Source organism: Carcharhinus amblyrhynchos, chromosome 4 (assembly GCF_965287045.1).
Source record: "Carcharhinus amblyrhynchos chromosome 4, sCarAmb.v2.hapA, whole genome shotgun sequence".
Classification (NCBI taxonomy): Eukaryota; Metazoa; Chordata; class Chondrichthyes; order Carcharhiniformes; family Carcharhinidae; genus Carcharhinus; species Carcharhinus amblyrhynchos.
In genome coordinates, this window is record NC_137327.1 from 42,296,140 (window position 1) to 42,312,700 (window position 16,561).

Genomic DNA, 16,561 nt, shown 5'->3' on the forward strand with positions numbered 1-16,561 from the left:
TGAGTAGAGTATAAGCTAGGTATTTACCCATGAGAAATAAATACGGGGTATCCAAAGCTAGAGTATCCTGGATGACTAAGGATATTGATGAGAAAACAAGAAAAAAGAGGCATAAGATGCATACTGGAATAGTAATAGCAATTTGAAATCAGGAAGTGTATCTAAAGTGCAGAGAGAAGCTAAGGCTGGAACAAGGAAGGCTAAGAGGAAGCATAAGGAAAGGATGGCAGGCCGCACAAAAGCAAATAGTGAAGTGTTCTTCAAACATATTAATGGTAAAAGGTTAGTGAAGAATAGAGTCAAGCAGGGTAAAGTGCTCCATGAAGCAGAGGGTATGGCTGAGATACTAAATGAATACGTTGCTTCCGACTTTACCAAATTAGAAGATGGTCCAGTTGAAAATGTGGGTGTTGAACAACTGAGCAGTATAGCGATAGATAAAGAGGTGCAAAAAAGGCTGGCGACACACCAAATAGAGAAGTTGCCAAACCCAGGTGGGATGCATTCTAGATTGCTGAGAGAGGTGAGGGAGCAAACTGTGGTGCCATTGATAGAAATTTTCCAGCCCTCTCTGAACACAGGATTAGTTCTGGGGGACTGGAGTATTGCAAGTGTGACGCCATTGTTTAAGGAAGGGGCAAAGGATCACCCAGGAAACTACTGACTTGTCAGATTCACATTAGAGGTGGGATAACTGATGGAGGGCATATACTCTTAGAGAAAAATAAGTTAATACTATTGACAGTCAACATAACCTTTTGTCAAGGGCTGGTCATGTCTGACAAATTTAATTAAATTCTTTGATGATATGACACAGACAGTGGATGAGGCTAGTGCCATGGATGTTGTTTATTTGGATTTTCAGAAAGCACTTGATATGGTGCCGCATGGCACATCAGCAATTTGCTTGGAAGTTACATAGAATGTAGAACAGTACAGGCCCTTCTGCTCTCGATGTTGTGCCGAGTTATGTCCAAACCCAAGATCAAGCTATCCCACTCCCTATCATTCTGGTGTGCTCCATGTGCCTATCCAATAACCGCTTGAAATTTCCTAAACTATCACAGCAGGCAGTGCATTCCACACCCCAACCACCCTCTGAGTGAAGAATCTACCTCAGAACACATTTGGAGTACTCCTATATCTCCCACCACGAACCTTATAGCCATGTCCCCTAGTTACGACTACATCCACCTGAGGAAATAGTCTCTGAACGTCCACTCTATAAATCCCCCTCATCATCTTCTAAACTTCTATTAAGTCGCCTCTCATCCTCCTCCCCTCTAAAGAGAAAAGCCCCAGCTCCCTCAACATTTCCTCATAAGACCTACCCTCCAAACCAGGCAGCATCCTGGTAAATCTCCTCTGCACTCTCTCCAATGCTTCCACATCTTTCTTATAGTGAGATGACCAGAACTGCACACAATATTCCGAACGTAGTCTCACCAATGTCCTGTATAGTTGCAGCATAATCTCACGGCTCTTAAACTCAAACCCACTGTTAATAAACACTAGCATGCTATAAGCCTTCTTCACGGCTCTATCCACTTGAGTGGCAACCTTCAGAGATCTGTGGATATGAACCCCAAGATTTCTCTGTTCCTCCACATTTCTCAGAACCCTGCCATTGACCCTGTAATCCACATTCAAATTTGTCCTACCAAAATGAATCACCTTGCACTTATAAGTTGGGACCCTTGCTTTTTCTAATTTATATAAATGATCAGAGGTGGGTTTTGAGGGCAAAATCTCTCAATTTGCAGATGATACTGACCAGGGAGAGTATGGAATTGTGAGGATGAAGCAGTATAGTGATAGATAAAGGAGAGGTGCTAAAAGGGCTGGCAGCATTCCAGGTAAAGAAGTCACCAATCCCAGATGGGATGCATCCTAGAATGCCGGGAGAGGTAAGGGAGCAAATTGTGGAGCTGTCAACAGAAAATTTCCAGCCCTCTCTGAAAACAGGATTAGTTCTGGGGGACTGGAGGATTGTAAATGTGACACTGTTGTTTAAGAAAGGGGCAAAGGATCATTCTTTGCTAAGCAATGTCAGAGGACAAGTTGGCCAAATGGACAGACACCTGGCAGCGAAATGTGAAGTAATGCATTTTGGTAGAAGAAACATGGGGAGACAATACAGGCTCAGTGGTACAACTTTGAAGGAGTACAAGAATAAAGGGAACTTTTGTTCTTGCGCATAATTTTCTGAAGGTGGCCATTCAAGTTGAAACAGTTCTTAAGAAGGTATATATGACCCTTGGGTTTATAGATAGAGGCATAGAGTATAAAAGCAAGGAAGGGATGCTACACTTCTACAAATCGTTGATCAGACCACATTTGGAGTACTGCGTTCAGTTTTGGGCACCTTATTTCAGGAAGAATGCAAAAGAGATTTACCAGAATGATACCAGGAATAAGGAATTTTAGATACAAGAAAAGATTAGAGAAATTGGGCTTTTCCTTGGAGCAGAGAAGATTAAGAGATCACCTCATTGAGATATTCAAACTAATGAACAATTTTGACAAGGTAAAGAGGAATATTCTGTTTCCACTAGTTGTTATGTCAATGACTAGGGGTCACAATTTAAAGATGGTCATCAAGAGGGCTAGGATTGAAATGAGAAGAAGTTTCTTTACTCAAAGAGTTGTTGGGATTTGGAATGTGCTGCCTGGGAGTGTGGGGGAGGTGGATTTCACTGGAGGTTTCAAAAGAGAGCTGGATACATATTTAGAACTGGTGGATTTAGGGGGCTACAGAGATAGGACCGCAGAATGGGACTAGCTGGGTAGCTCCTTCATGAGCCAGTACAGACACAATGGGCCAAATGGCCTCCTTCTGTACTGTAAAATTCTGTGATTCTAACTTCAAACATCTTGAAGCTTTCATGATTCATTTGTTGACTAAGTAATAGTTCTTCATGTACAAGTCTACATAGTCTTAAAATATAAGAAATGAAACAAAACAATGACAACTCCTCTACCACATGCACTTCAGCCGTGGACCATGTGAAATTCATTTCTATCCAGTTAGTTTGCCCAAGCCATTTCACCTCTGAGAAAAAATTCAAAGATTTTCTGTGTCATAAAAGATAAAGGAATCTGCTTGCAGGATATATATTGTAGCTACATTCATCATTCATGACTAGTTGCCTTCCTTGGCAATACTACTCCAGAGTTCAACAATCATATACTTAATTTATCACTCAATCATTTTAACCCCTCCTTTTCCTAATAACTCAACATCATTTTAATTAGATACTTATGAAGTTGAATAACTAGAAGCTGGAATAATTTGTTGCATGACCAACATCAGCTAAGGCTTGAGATTAATTATAATTAAGCAGTAAAGATCCCAGAACTACACCTTGAACAATGAACTTTTGGAAGGTGAAATTCTCTTCACATATTAACCACTTCCGATCTTAAATCTTGATAGAGCTTGTTAAATATTATACTCAAGTCTTTTTAGTTCTGAGCTAGTGATCCATTTGTCAAATATTCCAGTGACATTTACATTATATATTCCATGAATGATTTTCAAACCTTGGAATATGTTTTCTCTGAATTTTCTACTTTTGGGAGAGGTTGGCCAGGTTAGGACTTTACTCCTTGGAACACAGGAGAATGAGGCATGACCTTATTGAGGTGTACAAATTTATGAGGGGCATAGATAGGATGAACGCACATAACTTTTTTCCCAGGGAAAGGGAATTGAAACTAGAGGGCATAGGTTTAAGATAAGAGCAGAAAGATTTAAAAGGGTCTTGAGGGACAATTTCTTCACACAGAGGGTGGTGCGTATATGGAATGAGCTGCCAGAGAAAGTGATTGAGGCAGGTCCAATAACAAGCATTTGGATAAGTACATGAATGGGAAAGGATTAGAGGGATATGGCCCAAACATGGGCAATTGGGATTAGCTGGGAGGGAACCATGGTCGGCATGGAGTTGTTGGGCCAAAGGGTCTCCTTCCATGCTGTATTGTTCTATAACTCTATGACTCTTACGTAGAATATATGATGCAGAAACAAACCATTCAACCCCATCAAACCGCGCCAGTATTTATGATCCAGTCACTTATCCTCCCATATTTTCTCATCTAAATTTACCGCTGTAGCCCTCTATTCTGTTATTTCTCATGGATCCCGAATGAAAACTGATTTAGCTTTGAAAACTATCGCAGCTAAATTTATCCAATGTCATACTCGTGTGTTAATGGACTTATTGAACTATGCCCCTAAGTAATTTGTTAATCACTTCTGTTAGGTTAAACCCATGAAGAACTCTTTAGCGACTCTGTTGCCACTCTAGCAGAGGTTCAAATGGAAAATATGAACTTAGTAATACAGTTTCTTTTCTCATTTATATTTTAGGTGCTCATTCTGTTAGTTCTTTAGATATTAGTGTGAGGGAATGGAACTATATTTGTCTCCCACTATCAGAATCAAATATTATTAGGTCAGACCCTTTATTGCTCCAACAATGTAATTCAATATCAAACTCAGAAGATTACCCACTACATCATCTGTTGAGATTTTAGATTGTATGTCAAATTTAATGGGTAACAATAAAATCCAACTTTAAACTGTAACTTTCTCATTAAGTGCATCCAGAACACAGTGACTTAGAATCATAGAACCCTACAGTGCAGAAAGAGGCCCTTCGGTCCATCAAGTCTGCACCGAACACAATCCCACCCGGGTCCTACCCCCACATCATACCCACTAATCCCTCTAACCTACGCATCCCTGGACACTAAGGGGCAATTTCTTAGCATGGCCAATCAATCTAACCTACACATCTTTGGACTGTGGGAGGAAACTGGAATACCCGGAGGAAACCCACGCAGACACAAGGGCGATGTGCAAACTCCACACAGACAGTGACCCGAGCCGGGAATCGAACCCAGGACCCTGGAGCTGTGAAGCAGCAGTGCTAACCACTGTGCTATTGTGCCATCCTGACTTGTTAGACATGAAGCATAATAAATTGATTTTGATCCATTTGGGAGCCTGAAAGGGAAGCCATCCCCTTACCACAAAGCCTGAGGTTGGTCCAAAATTGGACCTCGGGGCCCATTACATTATTAGGGTGGGTTTTTGGCATCTCTCAGACCTCCAGAGGAACATTTTCCTTTCTAAAAGATGCGAGAAAATGTAGCAAAAATAAGCTTAGAGCATGGGGCTATTATAAGCACTGTTAGTGGACCACCCTTGCTTTACAGGAAAGCTTTAAAAACCAACCTTTTGGTGGCAGTCACTGCTTAGGAAATAGAAGTAGTCTCTGTCAAAGAGATCTGACATGAATGATGTCCAATTTGGCAGAAGTGGTCTTATACAGATATTAGGCCCCGAGGTCTATACATGAAAGGGATTTAATGCATGCTTGAGGCACATACTAGGTCTCTTCCAAAACGTCCCAATTCAATGGCTAGTCAGATATTATTGTGGGCAGGGGTAATGATCCCTGAACTTGGCTATCATTGTGCCTATCTAATGAAAATGAGTGAGTGCAATTAGGCCACTTTCCACACCATAAAAGTTACTAATTTTATTGAGCTCAGGTTTCTGAGGATTAGACCTAGGTGAATGTCTACTAAACTGTCCAGCAACTGGCACTATTAGTTGGGAGTGTTGAAAAAGAACCGCACATTTTGAAGCAAGGAAGAAACCTCACAGGGCATAGCTGTGGGGTTTTGACGGAAATGGGATACAACAGCAATATTTTTTGATCTACCTCTGTCACCGTATGTGGTACAGTGATTAGCACTGCTGCCTCACAGTGCCAGGAACTTGGATTTAATTCCCGGCTTGGGTCTCTTTCTGTGTGAGTCTGCACGTTCTCCCTTTGTCTGTGTGGGTTTCCTTTGGGTTCGCTGTTTTTCTCCAACAGTCCAAGACTGTGCGTGTTAGGTGCATTCACCATGCTAAATCCTCCCTCAGTGTACCCAAACAGGTGCCGGAATGTGGCAACTAGGGGATTTTCACGGTAACTTCATTGCAGTGTTAATGTAAGCCTACTTGTAACACTAACAAATAAACTGTAAATAAACTATGAATCCTAGAACTGCTCACCTCACCTAACACCGTTGCAAATGCAACTTCACCACATTATTATGGAGATTGATGAAGAATATCCACCTTCTCAATTGCAGAGATAACTGCTGCCTCCAATTGCAATGCCTCCATCCCAGGAATAAATAAAATAGAAACAAATCCACAGGCCTTTCACCTGCAGTAGCTATTGTTGGTAACCACAATTCAAACCACTACCACTATCATATACACTAATGGACAGCTAAGTGTCAAGTTTGAAATTCTTCGGCCAATTAGCAACCTCCTGATCATCTTGGTGTAAAACAGTGAGACCATCACAAGTCAGACCACTGGTCGATTATATGCACCATGATTTGCACTCTGCCACCAAAGTACAGGGATGAATCACGGTGTCCCCAATGGAAGGGGTTGTTGTGGCAGTATCCGACTCCAGTGCCAAATCTTTCCAGTTTAACCCATTTGTCACGGCCTGTGAAATCAAAGCCTGGATAAGCAGTTTTCCATGTGCTCAAGAAATGTCCACAAAACTCTGGAATTTTCTGAAGCAGCTGTTTCACATAGCTGTATCTGCTCCCAGAAAAACACGGATAACCCCTGGGCCCTGGGAGAAAGCAAATGCTCAGAGACCCATGTAACCAAAAGCAAACTCAAGTTATAAATCTTAAATTGTTTTTATAGGCTTTTGGTTTCTATTAAGTGTCAGTTGCATCTTATTTTACTCATGCTCATTGAAACCACCAATGATAGCCACCCATCCCCTCCTTGTTTGCTGATCCACCAATCACAACCTCTCCTTTCCCGTCAAGCTCACTGATCCACCAATGACAGCTTCTCCTTTCTCAGCTCCCCCCCCACCCCCCCACTTATACCAGTTACCTAAGAATTATGAAGAGTTACTGTTTAGAAAGAAATAATTGAGATGTGTAAGAAAAGAGATACAATAACCTTGAGTGACTTTCAACTGTGTATTAATTGGAGAAATAAGATTGGCAAAGGTAACTTAGAAAATTAGTTCATAAAATATATTCAGGACAATTTTTTTAGAGCAGTGCATTCTAGCGCGACCCGTTCTAGAACTGATCATTAAGTTTAAGTTTATTTAGTAGTGTCGCAAGTAGGCTTACATTAACACTACCATTAAATTACTGTGAAAATCCCCTAGTCGAAACACTCTGGCACCTGTTTGGGTACACTGAGTGAGAATTTAGCATGGCTAATACATCTAACCAGCACACCTTTCAGACTGTGGGAGAAAGCCGGAGCATCTAGAAAAAACCCATGCAAACACCGAGAGAATGTGCAAAGTCCAGAAGCAAGCCGGAATCAAATCCGGGCCCCTTGCACTGTGAGGCAGCAGTGCTAACACTGCACCATGATAATATGCAATGAGACAGGATTAATCAGTAACCTCAGAGTAAGGGAGCCTCTAGGTGACAATGATCATAATGTGATAATATTTCACACTCAGTTTGTACGTGAGAAGTGTGTATCTAAGACCAGCCTTTTAAAACTGAATAAAGGTAATTATAATGGTATGAAGGCAGAGTTACTAAATTGAACAGGGAAACTCGTTTAAAAATATGACAGTAATGATGCAGTGATATACTTTTAAAGAAATATTTAACAACTTCTGCAAAGGTTTATCCCAATGAGACAGGATTAATCAGTAACGTCATAATAAAGCAACCTCCAGATGACAGTGATCGTAACATGATAGCGTTTCACGTGCTATTTGAAGATAATAGGTGTGGGTCTAAGACTAGCCTTTTGAACCTACATACAGGTAATTACAATGGTATGAAGGCAGTGCTACTAAATTGAACAGGGAAAATAGTTTAAAAGGTATGACAGTAGTGATGTGATGCAGTGGCAGACTCTTAAGGAAATATTTAACAACTTTAGAAAAGGTTTATTCCAGCGAAAAAGAAAACTTGGAGAAGGATGCGTTGTCTGTGATGAAATAAGGAAGTTATAGTTAGTATCAAATTGAAAGAAACACTGTACAATTCTGTTCAAATGATTGGCAGGTCAGAAGATTGGACAGGTTTTAAGAACAGCAAAGAATTACTAAAAATAATAAAGAGGAAGAAATTAGAGTATGAGAAGAAGGTGGCTGTAAGAATAGGTAATGTGGGATCTACAAGTATGTTAAAAGGAAGAGTAACTAAGGTGAGTGTAGGTTCTCTAGACCATGAGTCTGGGAAATTCATAGTGGAAATCAAGGAAGCATTATATCTGTCTTTACTGTGAAAGATTTAGAAAAAATTCCAAAGGTACTTGAGAATCAAGAGGTGAAAGTGAGGGAAAAACTTAAAACAATCATCACTGGGAAATCTATTAAACCTAAAGGCTGACAAGTCCCCAGGACCTTTGTCTTAAAGAAGTGGCTGCAGAGATAATAGTGTTACTGGCTATAATCTTTCAAAACTCCTTCGATTCTGGCAGGGGCCCAGTGTGTTGAAAAATAGCAAATATAACATCATTATTCAAGAAAGGAGGGAGACAAGAAGGAGGAAACTATAGGCCAGTTAGCCTAATATCTGTCATAGTGAAATTGCTGGAATCCATTACTTAAGTGTTTATAGCAGGATAATTAGACAATCATAATGGGGTGGCAGAGCCAACATGGGTTTACAAAAGGGAAATCATGTTCAGGTAATTTACTGGAATTCTTTGCAGGAGTAACAAGCAACATAGGTAATGAGGACCCTGCTCCACCATTCATCTTGATCATGGCATTTCAATGAATTCGATATGCTGATCCCTTCCTTTCTCCCATATCCCTTGATTCCTTAGTTCCCAAGAGCTATAGAAACAGAGACGCTTTTGAATATTTGAGTATATTACCAGAATTTTCTGCTCCTGGGCCCCAGTTTCAGCAATTCTCTCCCTAAATCTCTCCACTCCCCTGCCTCATTTCATTCCTTTCAGACACTCCTTAAAACCTATCTCCCTGACCAAGCTTCATGGTGGCACAGTGGTTGGCACTGCTGCCTCACAGCGCCAGGGACGTGGGTTTGATTCCTGGCTTGGGTCTGTGTGGGGTTTGCACATTCTCCCTGTGTCTACGTGGGTTTCTTCTGGTCACTCCAGTTTCCCCCCACAGTCCAAAAGACATGCTGGTTAGGTAGATTGGCTGTGCTAAAATCTCCTTCAGTGTGCCCAGAGTGTGGCGACTAGAGGATTTTCAAAGTAACTCCATTGCAGTGTTAATGTAAGCTGACCTGTGGCTAATAAATAAACTTTATTTTAACTTTAAGCTTTTAGTCATCTGACTTAATAATCTCATTTGGATTTTTTTTGTTTCATAATGAATCACCTCAGGATGTTCCATTATGTCTACTGACCCTTCATCTGGGTCAGTCACAAGGGGACGTTGGTTCAAGGCACTGGACAGGAGGTTTATAGGGGATGTGAGGAGAAAACTTTTTTACCTAGAGAGTAGTGGCAGTCTGGAATGTGCTGCCTGGGAGGGTAGTAGAGGCAGGCTACCTCACATCCTTTAAAAAGTACCTGGATGAGCATTTGGCATGTCATAACATTCAGGGCTATGGGATTAGGTGGGAGTTTAGATGTTTCTAATGTGTTGGTGCAGGCTTGATGGACCGAAGGGCCTCTTCTGCACTCTGATTCTATGATTCAATGTTAAAGGTGTTATACAAATTTAAATTGTTGCTTGAAGCTGGTTGTTAAAGTAACCACCAAGAAGGTGGTATATGTATTAATCATTGACAGAAAACTTACAGCAGAAGGATTCTGATGTTTGGAAAATTGTCTTTTTCTTTACCCTAGTTACAAGTTTGGGTCTACCATAAATATCTTCTAGGGGTTAAGCGACATTTACTGACTCACTTAAGCAGTTGAAGTGCCTTGTGTTTATGGCAGTTGACTCACATTGCCCTATACCTACACACATGATGATATTGCCCAGGGACATACAGTTGCATCATTTCTTCAGCCTCTTCAAAAGCAGGCTAAGTTAACATGAAATGAAACAAGACTCGGCTGAACTGTTAAGAAGAGAAATGTACAGAGTAGCCGTTCTGATTGGATTTGGTGGTTTCCTCCAACGTAACTTGTCATTACGTCACAACTTAACAATGATGAATATTGTGCCCCTCTTCACTGGGTTATTTGGCTTGAATTAAATAGCTTAACTTTTCTGCATTTTAATATTTTGAGTTCCCCTTCTCAGAGGAACTGGGGCTGAGCAATAAATGAGGTCTTGCCAGGACTACTCACAAAAGTGTGTCGGTCATGCAGATTTGTAAAATCCTCCTCAAAAAGTCTTAGGATGCCTACAAAATCCATGCTCAGAGATACCAAGAGTTGCAAATCACCCCTAAAGGATGTCAAGGTAAGGTCAGTGTTAATGTAGAGTCCTAGCCAAAACATCAATCTACCTTTTCTCTTTCAGAAGATTTTGAACATTCAGTATATTTCCAGAATTTTCTGTGGTTATAATTGTTTTTTATCATGGGGTGGCACAGTGGTTAGCACTGCTGCCTCATGGCACCAGGAGTCCGGGTTCAATTCTAGCTTCAGGTGACTGTAAGGGGTTTGCACATTCTCCCCGTGTCTGCATGAGTTTCCTCTGGGTGCTCCGGTTCCTCCCACGGTCCAAAGATGTGCGGGTTAGGTGGATTGGCCATGCTAAATTGCCACTTTAGTGTCAGGGAGATCAGCGGAATAAATGTATGGGGTTACAGGGATAGGGATTGTTGTTGGGCAAGCTCAGTGGACCAAATGGCCACCTTCTGCACTGTAGGAACTCTATCTAATCTATCTTATCTGTGAGGCTTTTTGCTTACAAACCTGTATTATTTTCCACATTATAATGTCTCTGAATTTGTTATAGTTTGAATTTATTCCCATGTGGTTTCCTTTTCTCAGATGGGTGGTATGGAGGCAGTTGTTACGGGAATCACAGATGACTTCAAATTTTTGAAGAAACATCGAAAGCTTTTCACATTTGTAACGGCTGGTGGAACTTTCCTCGTTGCTCTCTTCTGCATCACCAATGTAAGTGGTTAATGGAGTCTGGAAAATAGTGATGACAAGGCTAAGCAATGAATTGTCAGTTTGTTAACTGACACTGTGAATCAGCCACAATAAACCACTGCATTGAAATTTCTATTGATAGCCTAAATGGGTGATTGATTCATAACAGCAGTTTCCCAATGGAGTGGCAAGTTAAGAAGGTACCTGCTATGAGTTATCCTTATAGTGGTGTAGCATGAATACTTGGGTGTTAATTTTACGTTTGCCAGAAGCACTCGGTTCATGAATTAGATTTGCAATGGGTTATTGATCAATGACAAAAATTATAAAAAATTCTAAACCTGTCATTAAGTGATGCATCTGGCTGGCATAAGCTAAGAAGTTGATTTGTACAGCTAATAACAGCCAAATTCATGAAGCATTCCGTATTTTTAGTAAGACACTGTAAACAAGAGATGGATAAATGACCAAAATAAAGTGTTTTGTTCTGATCGCAAAAGAGCGTAATCACACTTGGGCTCCGACTTACACTGCACACATTTTAAAAGACCACTTCCATCAGAGTGCAGCGAGTACGCTGCCTGCCTGCCTGATGAAAATAGTCAAAGTTCCCGACATACAATGGTTGGGCTTACTTTTGATTCTGTCAGGAAGCTGTGTCAGTGCTTTTAGAATAGCCTGTTCACTATGGGGGCTGTCCAGCCAGACTTGGTAGGTTGAGATAGGGGAATTGACCTTGAAGAAGAGCTGTGAAGGCTCTCATATCAGGTTGGTATAAATGCTGCGATTTTCATTGTGTTACCATCCTGCCTCTGCCCAACAGGGGTTAGAAGGAAATGAAGATCAGCTACATGAACACACAGCGCCAATATTTCATCCGAGTGCAATGTTTGTTTCAGCAGCAGTTGCCTCATAGCAGAAAAGGGGGAACATGAAAAGGAATTGGAAGATTTCAGGAGAATCTACAACAGTTGTGTCATTTTAATAATCGATACTATTGACATCAGGGTCATCATATGCCGTTTGTTGCCGTTCGCTCCAAACTTGTAAGAACAACTGCATTCCTAAAAAGAACGAACAGCTTGTTTATGCACAGCAACTTATAACCTCAGGATGTCCAAAGGTGATTTCCAGCCAGTGAAGTATTTCTGAAATGTAAGGGAGGAAATGGGATAGCTAATATTTCCCAGCAAGCTGCCACAAACAGCAATGTCATTGTGGCCAAATAATCTGTTTTGATAATGCAGATTGAGGGAGGAATATTGGTCAAGACACCAGGATAATTCCCTTGCTGTCCTTCAAAATAGTGCCATAGGATCTTTTATATTGACCTGAGAAAGCAGACGGAGCCTTGATTTAACATCTCATCTGAAAGATTGCACCTACAACAGTACAGCAGTGAAGTGCTTTGACACTGCAATGTCGTGTCAGCCTAGATTTATGTGCTGAGATCCCACCACGTGACATGAACCCATAACCTTCAGAGGTGATGTTGGTACCTGAGCCAAAGCTTTCATTGAGAAATCAAAGAGCTAAGGTCCATAGAGCAACTTACTCCCAAAGTTGGAAAGTGTAAAAGAGATTCAGTTTTTAAGTGTATTTATTATTGTGACAAGTAGGTTTACATTCACACTGCAATGAAGTTACTGTGAAAATCCCCTAGTCATCACACTCCGGCGGCTATTCAGACACTAAGGACAATCTGCAAGTAATAATGAGATAATGCCAAATCTCAATTTTAAAAGACTGAAAATTATAGGAAAAACTGAGGGAGGAAAGGAATTCTAAAATTCTGGGTAAGAATGAGTTAACATAGATATGCAGTGTATCTGGATTTGATGTGGGGAAGAAGAATTGATGATACGATTGCTAATACTACAACTTTGCTACCTTTAATCCGGCAAGTACAAATGAAGACAATCAAATTTAACCTTGCCAACGAAACTCATACCAGTCGAAAATGTTTATTAAAAAAATGCTAGACTCAGAATTTTCTTTGGATTTCTCAGCTTTGATAAAAGATCAGTGGAAATCCCATTTATATCTAATATCCTTGGTTTCTGTAAAAGGGGACGTACAGTCGCCAATTGGGAGAAACCCCAAGGGAAGGTTCAGTGAAAGTTTCACAAGGTTTGCCAGGACTGCTGTATTCAATATGGATAATGAGCAGTCTACAGCTGCACACTTTCACTCACTTGTGACCTTTGGCCAATATCCTTGACACAATAGGCTGAATACCATATCCACCATTCCAAGTGACTTGGAGATGGAAAGGACAGAGACAGGAGCTGGCCAACTGAATCTACAAATACTAAGTTCAGGAAACAGCGTTCTGGGAGGACGAGTGTGTTAAAGACTCACAATCTTATAAATAAAGAAATAAGTCACATCGTTCTTCTAAGCGATTGCTTCTGAAAATATATTTCTGATTGCTAACAGTGGAACGAATGTCCAGCTAAACAAACAGAGATGTTGGTTGCTAACCAAGAAACTAAATGAGATCTTTAAATAGTAACAAGGATAGATGCAGTAGCACACTCCAGTGCTTCAAGTCCAATACAATTCTGTCATTCCTAACCTGCAGTAAAGTCTTTGTTTGACAAACATCATTTTTTTAATTACTTTGAAACAGTGTTGGCATCCCTTATAAATTTGATCAAAGTGGATTACTGAAGAATATTTTCAGTGTGTTTTGAACCACGCTATTTATATAATTGAAATATATTTAATGCAGGTGTTGCCCCAGAGCACATTCTGATTTTCGAAGTCAAATACCAAAAGATTTCTATATATTTCAGGTATTCCCACTCAAAATAAACGTTTCTGTTAAGGCAGCATTTGACATTTTGAAATCTGCACTAATCTCGCTGATTTTTTGTTAATTAAGCGGTTTCACCCTGACACTGAGTGACTGTTATATATCAAATTTTGTTGAGATTCAGGCCAGAATTTTACTGGCATGCCTACCCGAGGCTCATAAGATTGCGCATGAGGGCAACGGAGAATGCCGTTTTGTAAGCCTCAGGGTGGGCGTGCTAGTAAAATTAGGGCCTAAGGATCCAATATTTATGACGATGTAGGGGCTGAATGAGTTGGGAATGACACCTGAATGTGGAGATTTTGATAAAGTCAAGGACTGGATTTCTTCACTTTTTTTGTTTCCATTTCCTACTGGGAGGGAGGGGATATCAAATGTGCTTGGTGATGGGAGTGAAGGGAAGGGGGGGGTGGGGTGAGGACATTAGGGTGCAGATGATTGAATCATAGAGTTGGTACGGTGCAGAAGGAGGCTGTTCAACCCATCCTTTCTGCCCCAGCTCTCTAAATGGTGCCATTCTCCCACCTTCTCCCCATAACCCTGAATATTCTTCCTTTTGAGATCACAGATATTTCCCTTTTAAATGTTTTGATTGAACCTGCCTCTACTGCACTCTCTCAGGCAGCGCTACCCAGACATTAATCACTTGCTACGCGTAAAAGTTTTATGTCATATTTGCATTTGCTTCTTTTGATAACTTTACGTCAGTGCCCTCTTGTCCACAACTCTTTGTGAGGCAAATGGCTGAAGATTGGGTGTTGGTGGGAGGAGGGGGAGCTGGCTGTTGGAGCCTGGCGATGGGAAGGGACTGAAAAACCAAGGATTGGGAGAGAGGTGGTCAGCTAATCATGGAGCAGTTCGGTCATGATCAGGCATTGGAGGGAGACCAGAAAGGAAGGAAAGGCTTTAGATGCCAAAAGGTTTGCTTGAGAGGCTAGAGGAAGCACTCGTGCACTTGCTGGCTGACAAGGAGTGCTTAAAAAGAACATTTGCTTAATGGAGGCCCCTGCCTACGTGTCCATTTTGCCACCAGGTTTCCCAAACCCTGGAAACCCAGTCAGCAAGCATTAAATTCAAATAATGCACCAATTGCACCATTAGGTTCTGATTTAAATATTATAATGAAGAATCCTGCCTCTTTAAGGCAGAACAAAGCCACCTTGTCACAATTAATATTTGTCAATGCCTTTTGCGATTTTAAAAGTTCAATATCCCTAACACCTCTCTTGTCCATTGTGAGGATGGCGGTGGGGAGGGTTAATATTTATCCCCCAGCCCCCCCCCCACCTTGCCAATTTTTTTTTTAGTTTATTTGTTAGTGTCACATGTAAACTTACATTAACACTGCAATGCAATTACTGTGAAAATCCCCTAATCGCCACACTCCAGCACATGTTCTGGCACACTGAGGGAGAATTTAGCATGGCCAATGCACCTAACCAGCACATTTTTTGGACTGTGGGAGTAAAGCAAAGCACCTAAAGGAAACCTACACAGACACCGGGAGAACATGGAGACTCCGCACAGACAGTGAACCAAGTCAGGAATTGAATTCGGGTCTCTGGCGCTGTGAGGCGGTAGCGTTAACCACTGTGTCACCGTGTCACTGTGGGAGCACTGTATGCTTTGTTATATATCTATACAACAAGGCTGAGTAAATGAGCATATTTGATTCCTAATTGCACTTTAGGCACCATTCATCCTGAAAGTTTGATGGCTACTTGGTAAACTGTCCTCCCTGGACTGATACAATGTAATATATAATGGACAGAATTAATGCAGGTGGGCCTGTTAGACTCAGTGACTGACCAATATATCTTACGAGGAGCTTTGGCATTGGATCAGCATTCATCTGTCAATATTTGATGCCCATGCCTTAGTAGTGAAGTTAATAAAGTCATCAGCATTAAAAAAAGAAATCTTTCCACTTGATGCATAAACTGGTATTTCAATCTTCAACATCATTCCGGTTTGTTCTTTTTGAGAGGAGATAATTTCATATTGTGTGTTTTTTCTGGCCAGACTTTAGTACATTGTATACACATGACGTATTCTATCCATGTTAATTGCACATTGCTGGACCGATACAATTCCCCGTTTCACACTTGAAGAGAATCTGTCTGTTACATATTATCTGCACAATAATGGATTTTAAATAAAAATCACACATTTGTCTCACAGCTCCAAAAATCAATCCTTTCAAATATTCAGAACTTAGCACTGTGGAAGGGACGCTAAAAAGGTCCAATATTATAACATATAGGAGCTCAAAATGTGAACATTTACAGTAAAAAATATAAATATTCTTCAAATATTAACCAAGCCTATCACTCCAGTGTAATCGAGATTGCACAAGATATTTGTCAGTCAATGAATTGTGAGGTTTTCAGTCCTAATTTTTCTTAACAATGCTGGTCATTGTCAAATAGCTTCATCTTGGACTTTGTATTTGTGATCAAGGTTAAAACATGAATGAAAACATGAGTTGTGCAAATTATTCATTATATTTTTAAATCTCTTGTAGGGTGGAATCTATGTGCTCACTTTGCTAGATCAATTTGCAGCAGGGACATCAATCCTCTTCGGAGTATTAATAGAAGCCATTGGGGTGTCTTGGTTTTATGGTAAGTTTCATGTTGTTGTTCAATTTGAAACTACCTGAATATGATACTAAAAGGCTGATGGAT

At 40.7% G+C, this 16,561-nt stretch overlaps 1 protein-coding gene across 1 annotated transcript in view; it reads left to right on the forward strand.

The window, feature by feature from the left end:
* slc6a2 (solute carrier family 6 member 2) overlaps positions 1–16,561 on the forward strand; it is a 151,213-nt gene that overhangs the window by 111,787 nt on the left and 22,865 nt on the right. The window contains exons 9-10 of the mRNA XM_080187021.1: positions 10,949–11,077; positions 16,399–16,498. Coding sequence (XP_080043147.1) covers positions 10,949–11,077; positions 16,399–16,498 — 229 coding nt within the window. The remainder of the gene's footprint in view (positions 1–10,948; positions 11,078–16,398; positions 16,499–16,561) is intronic.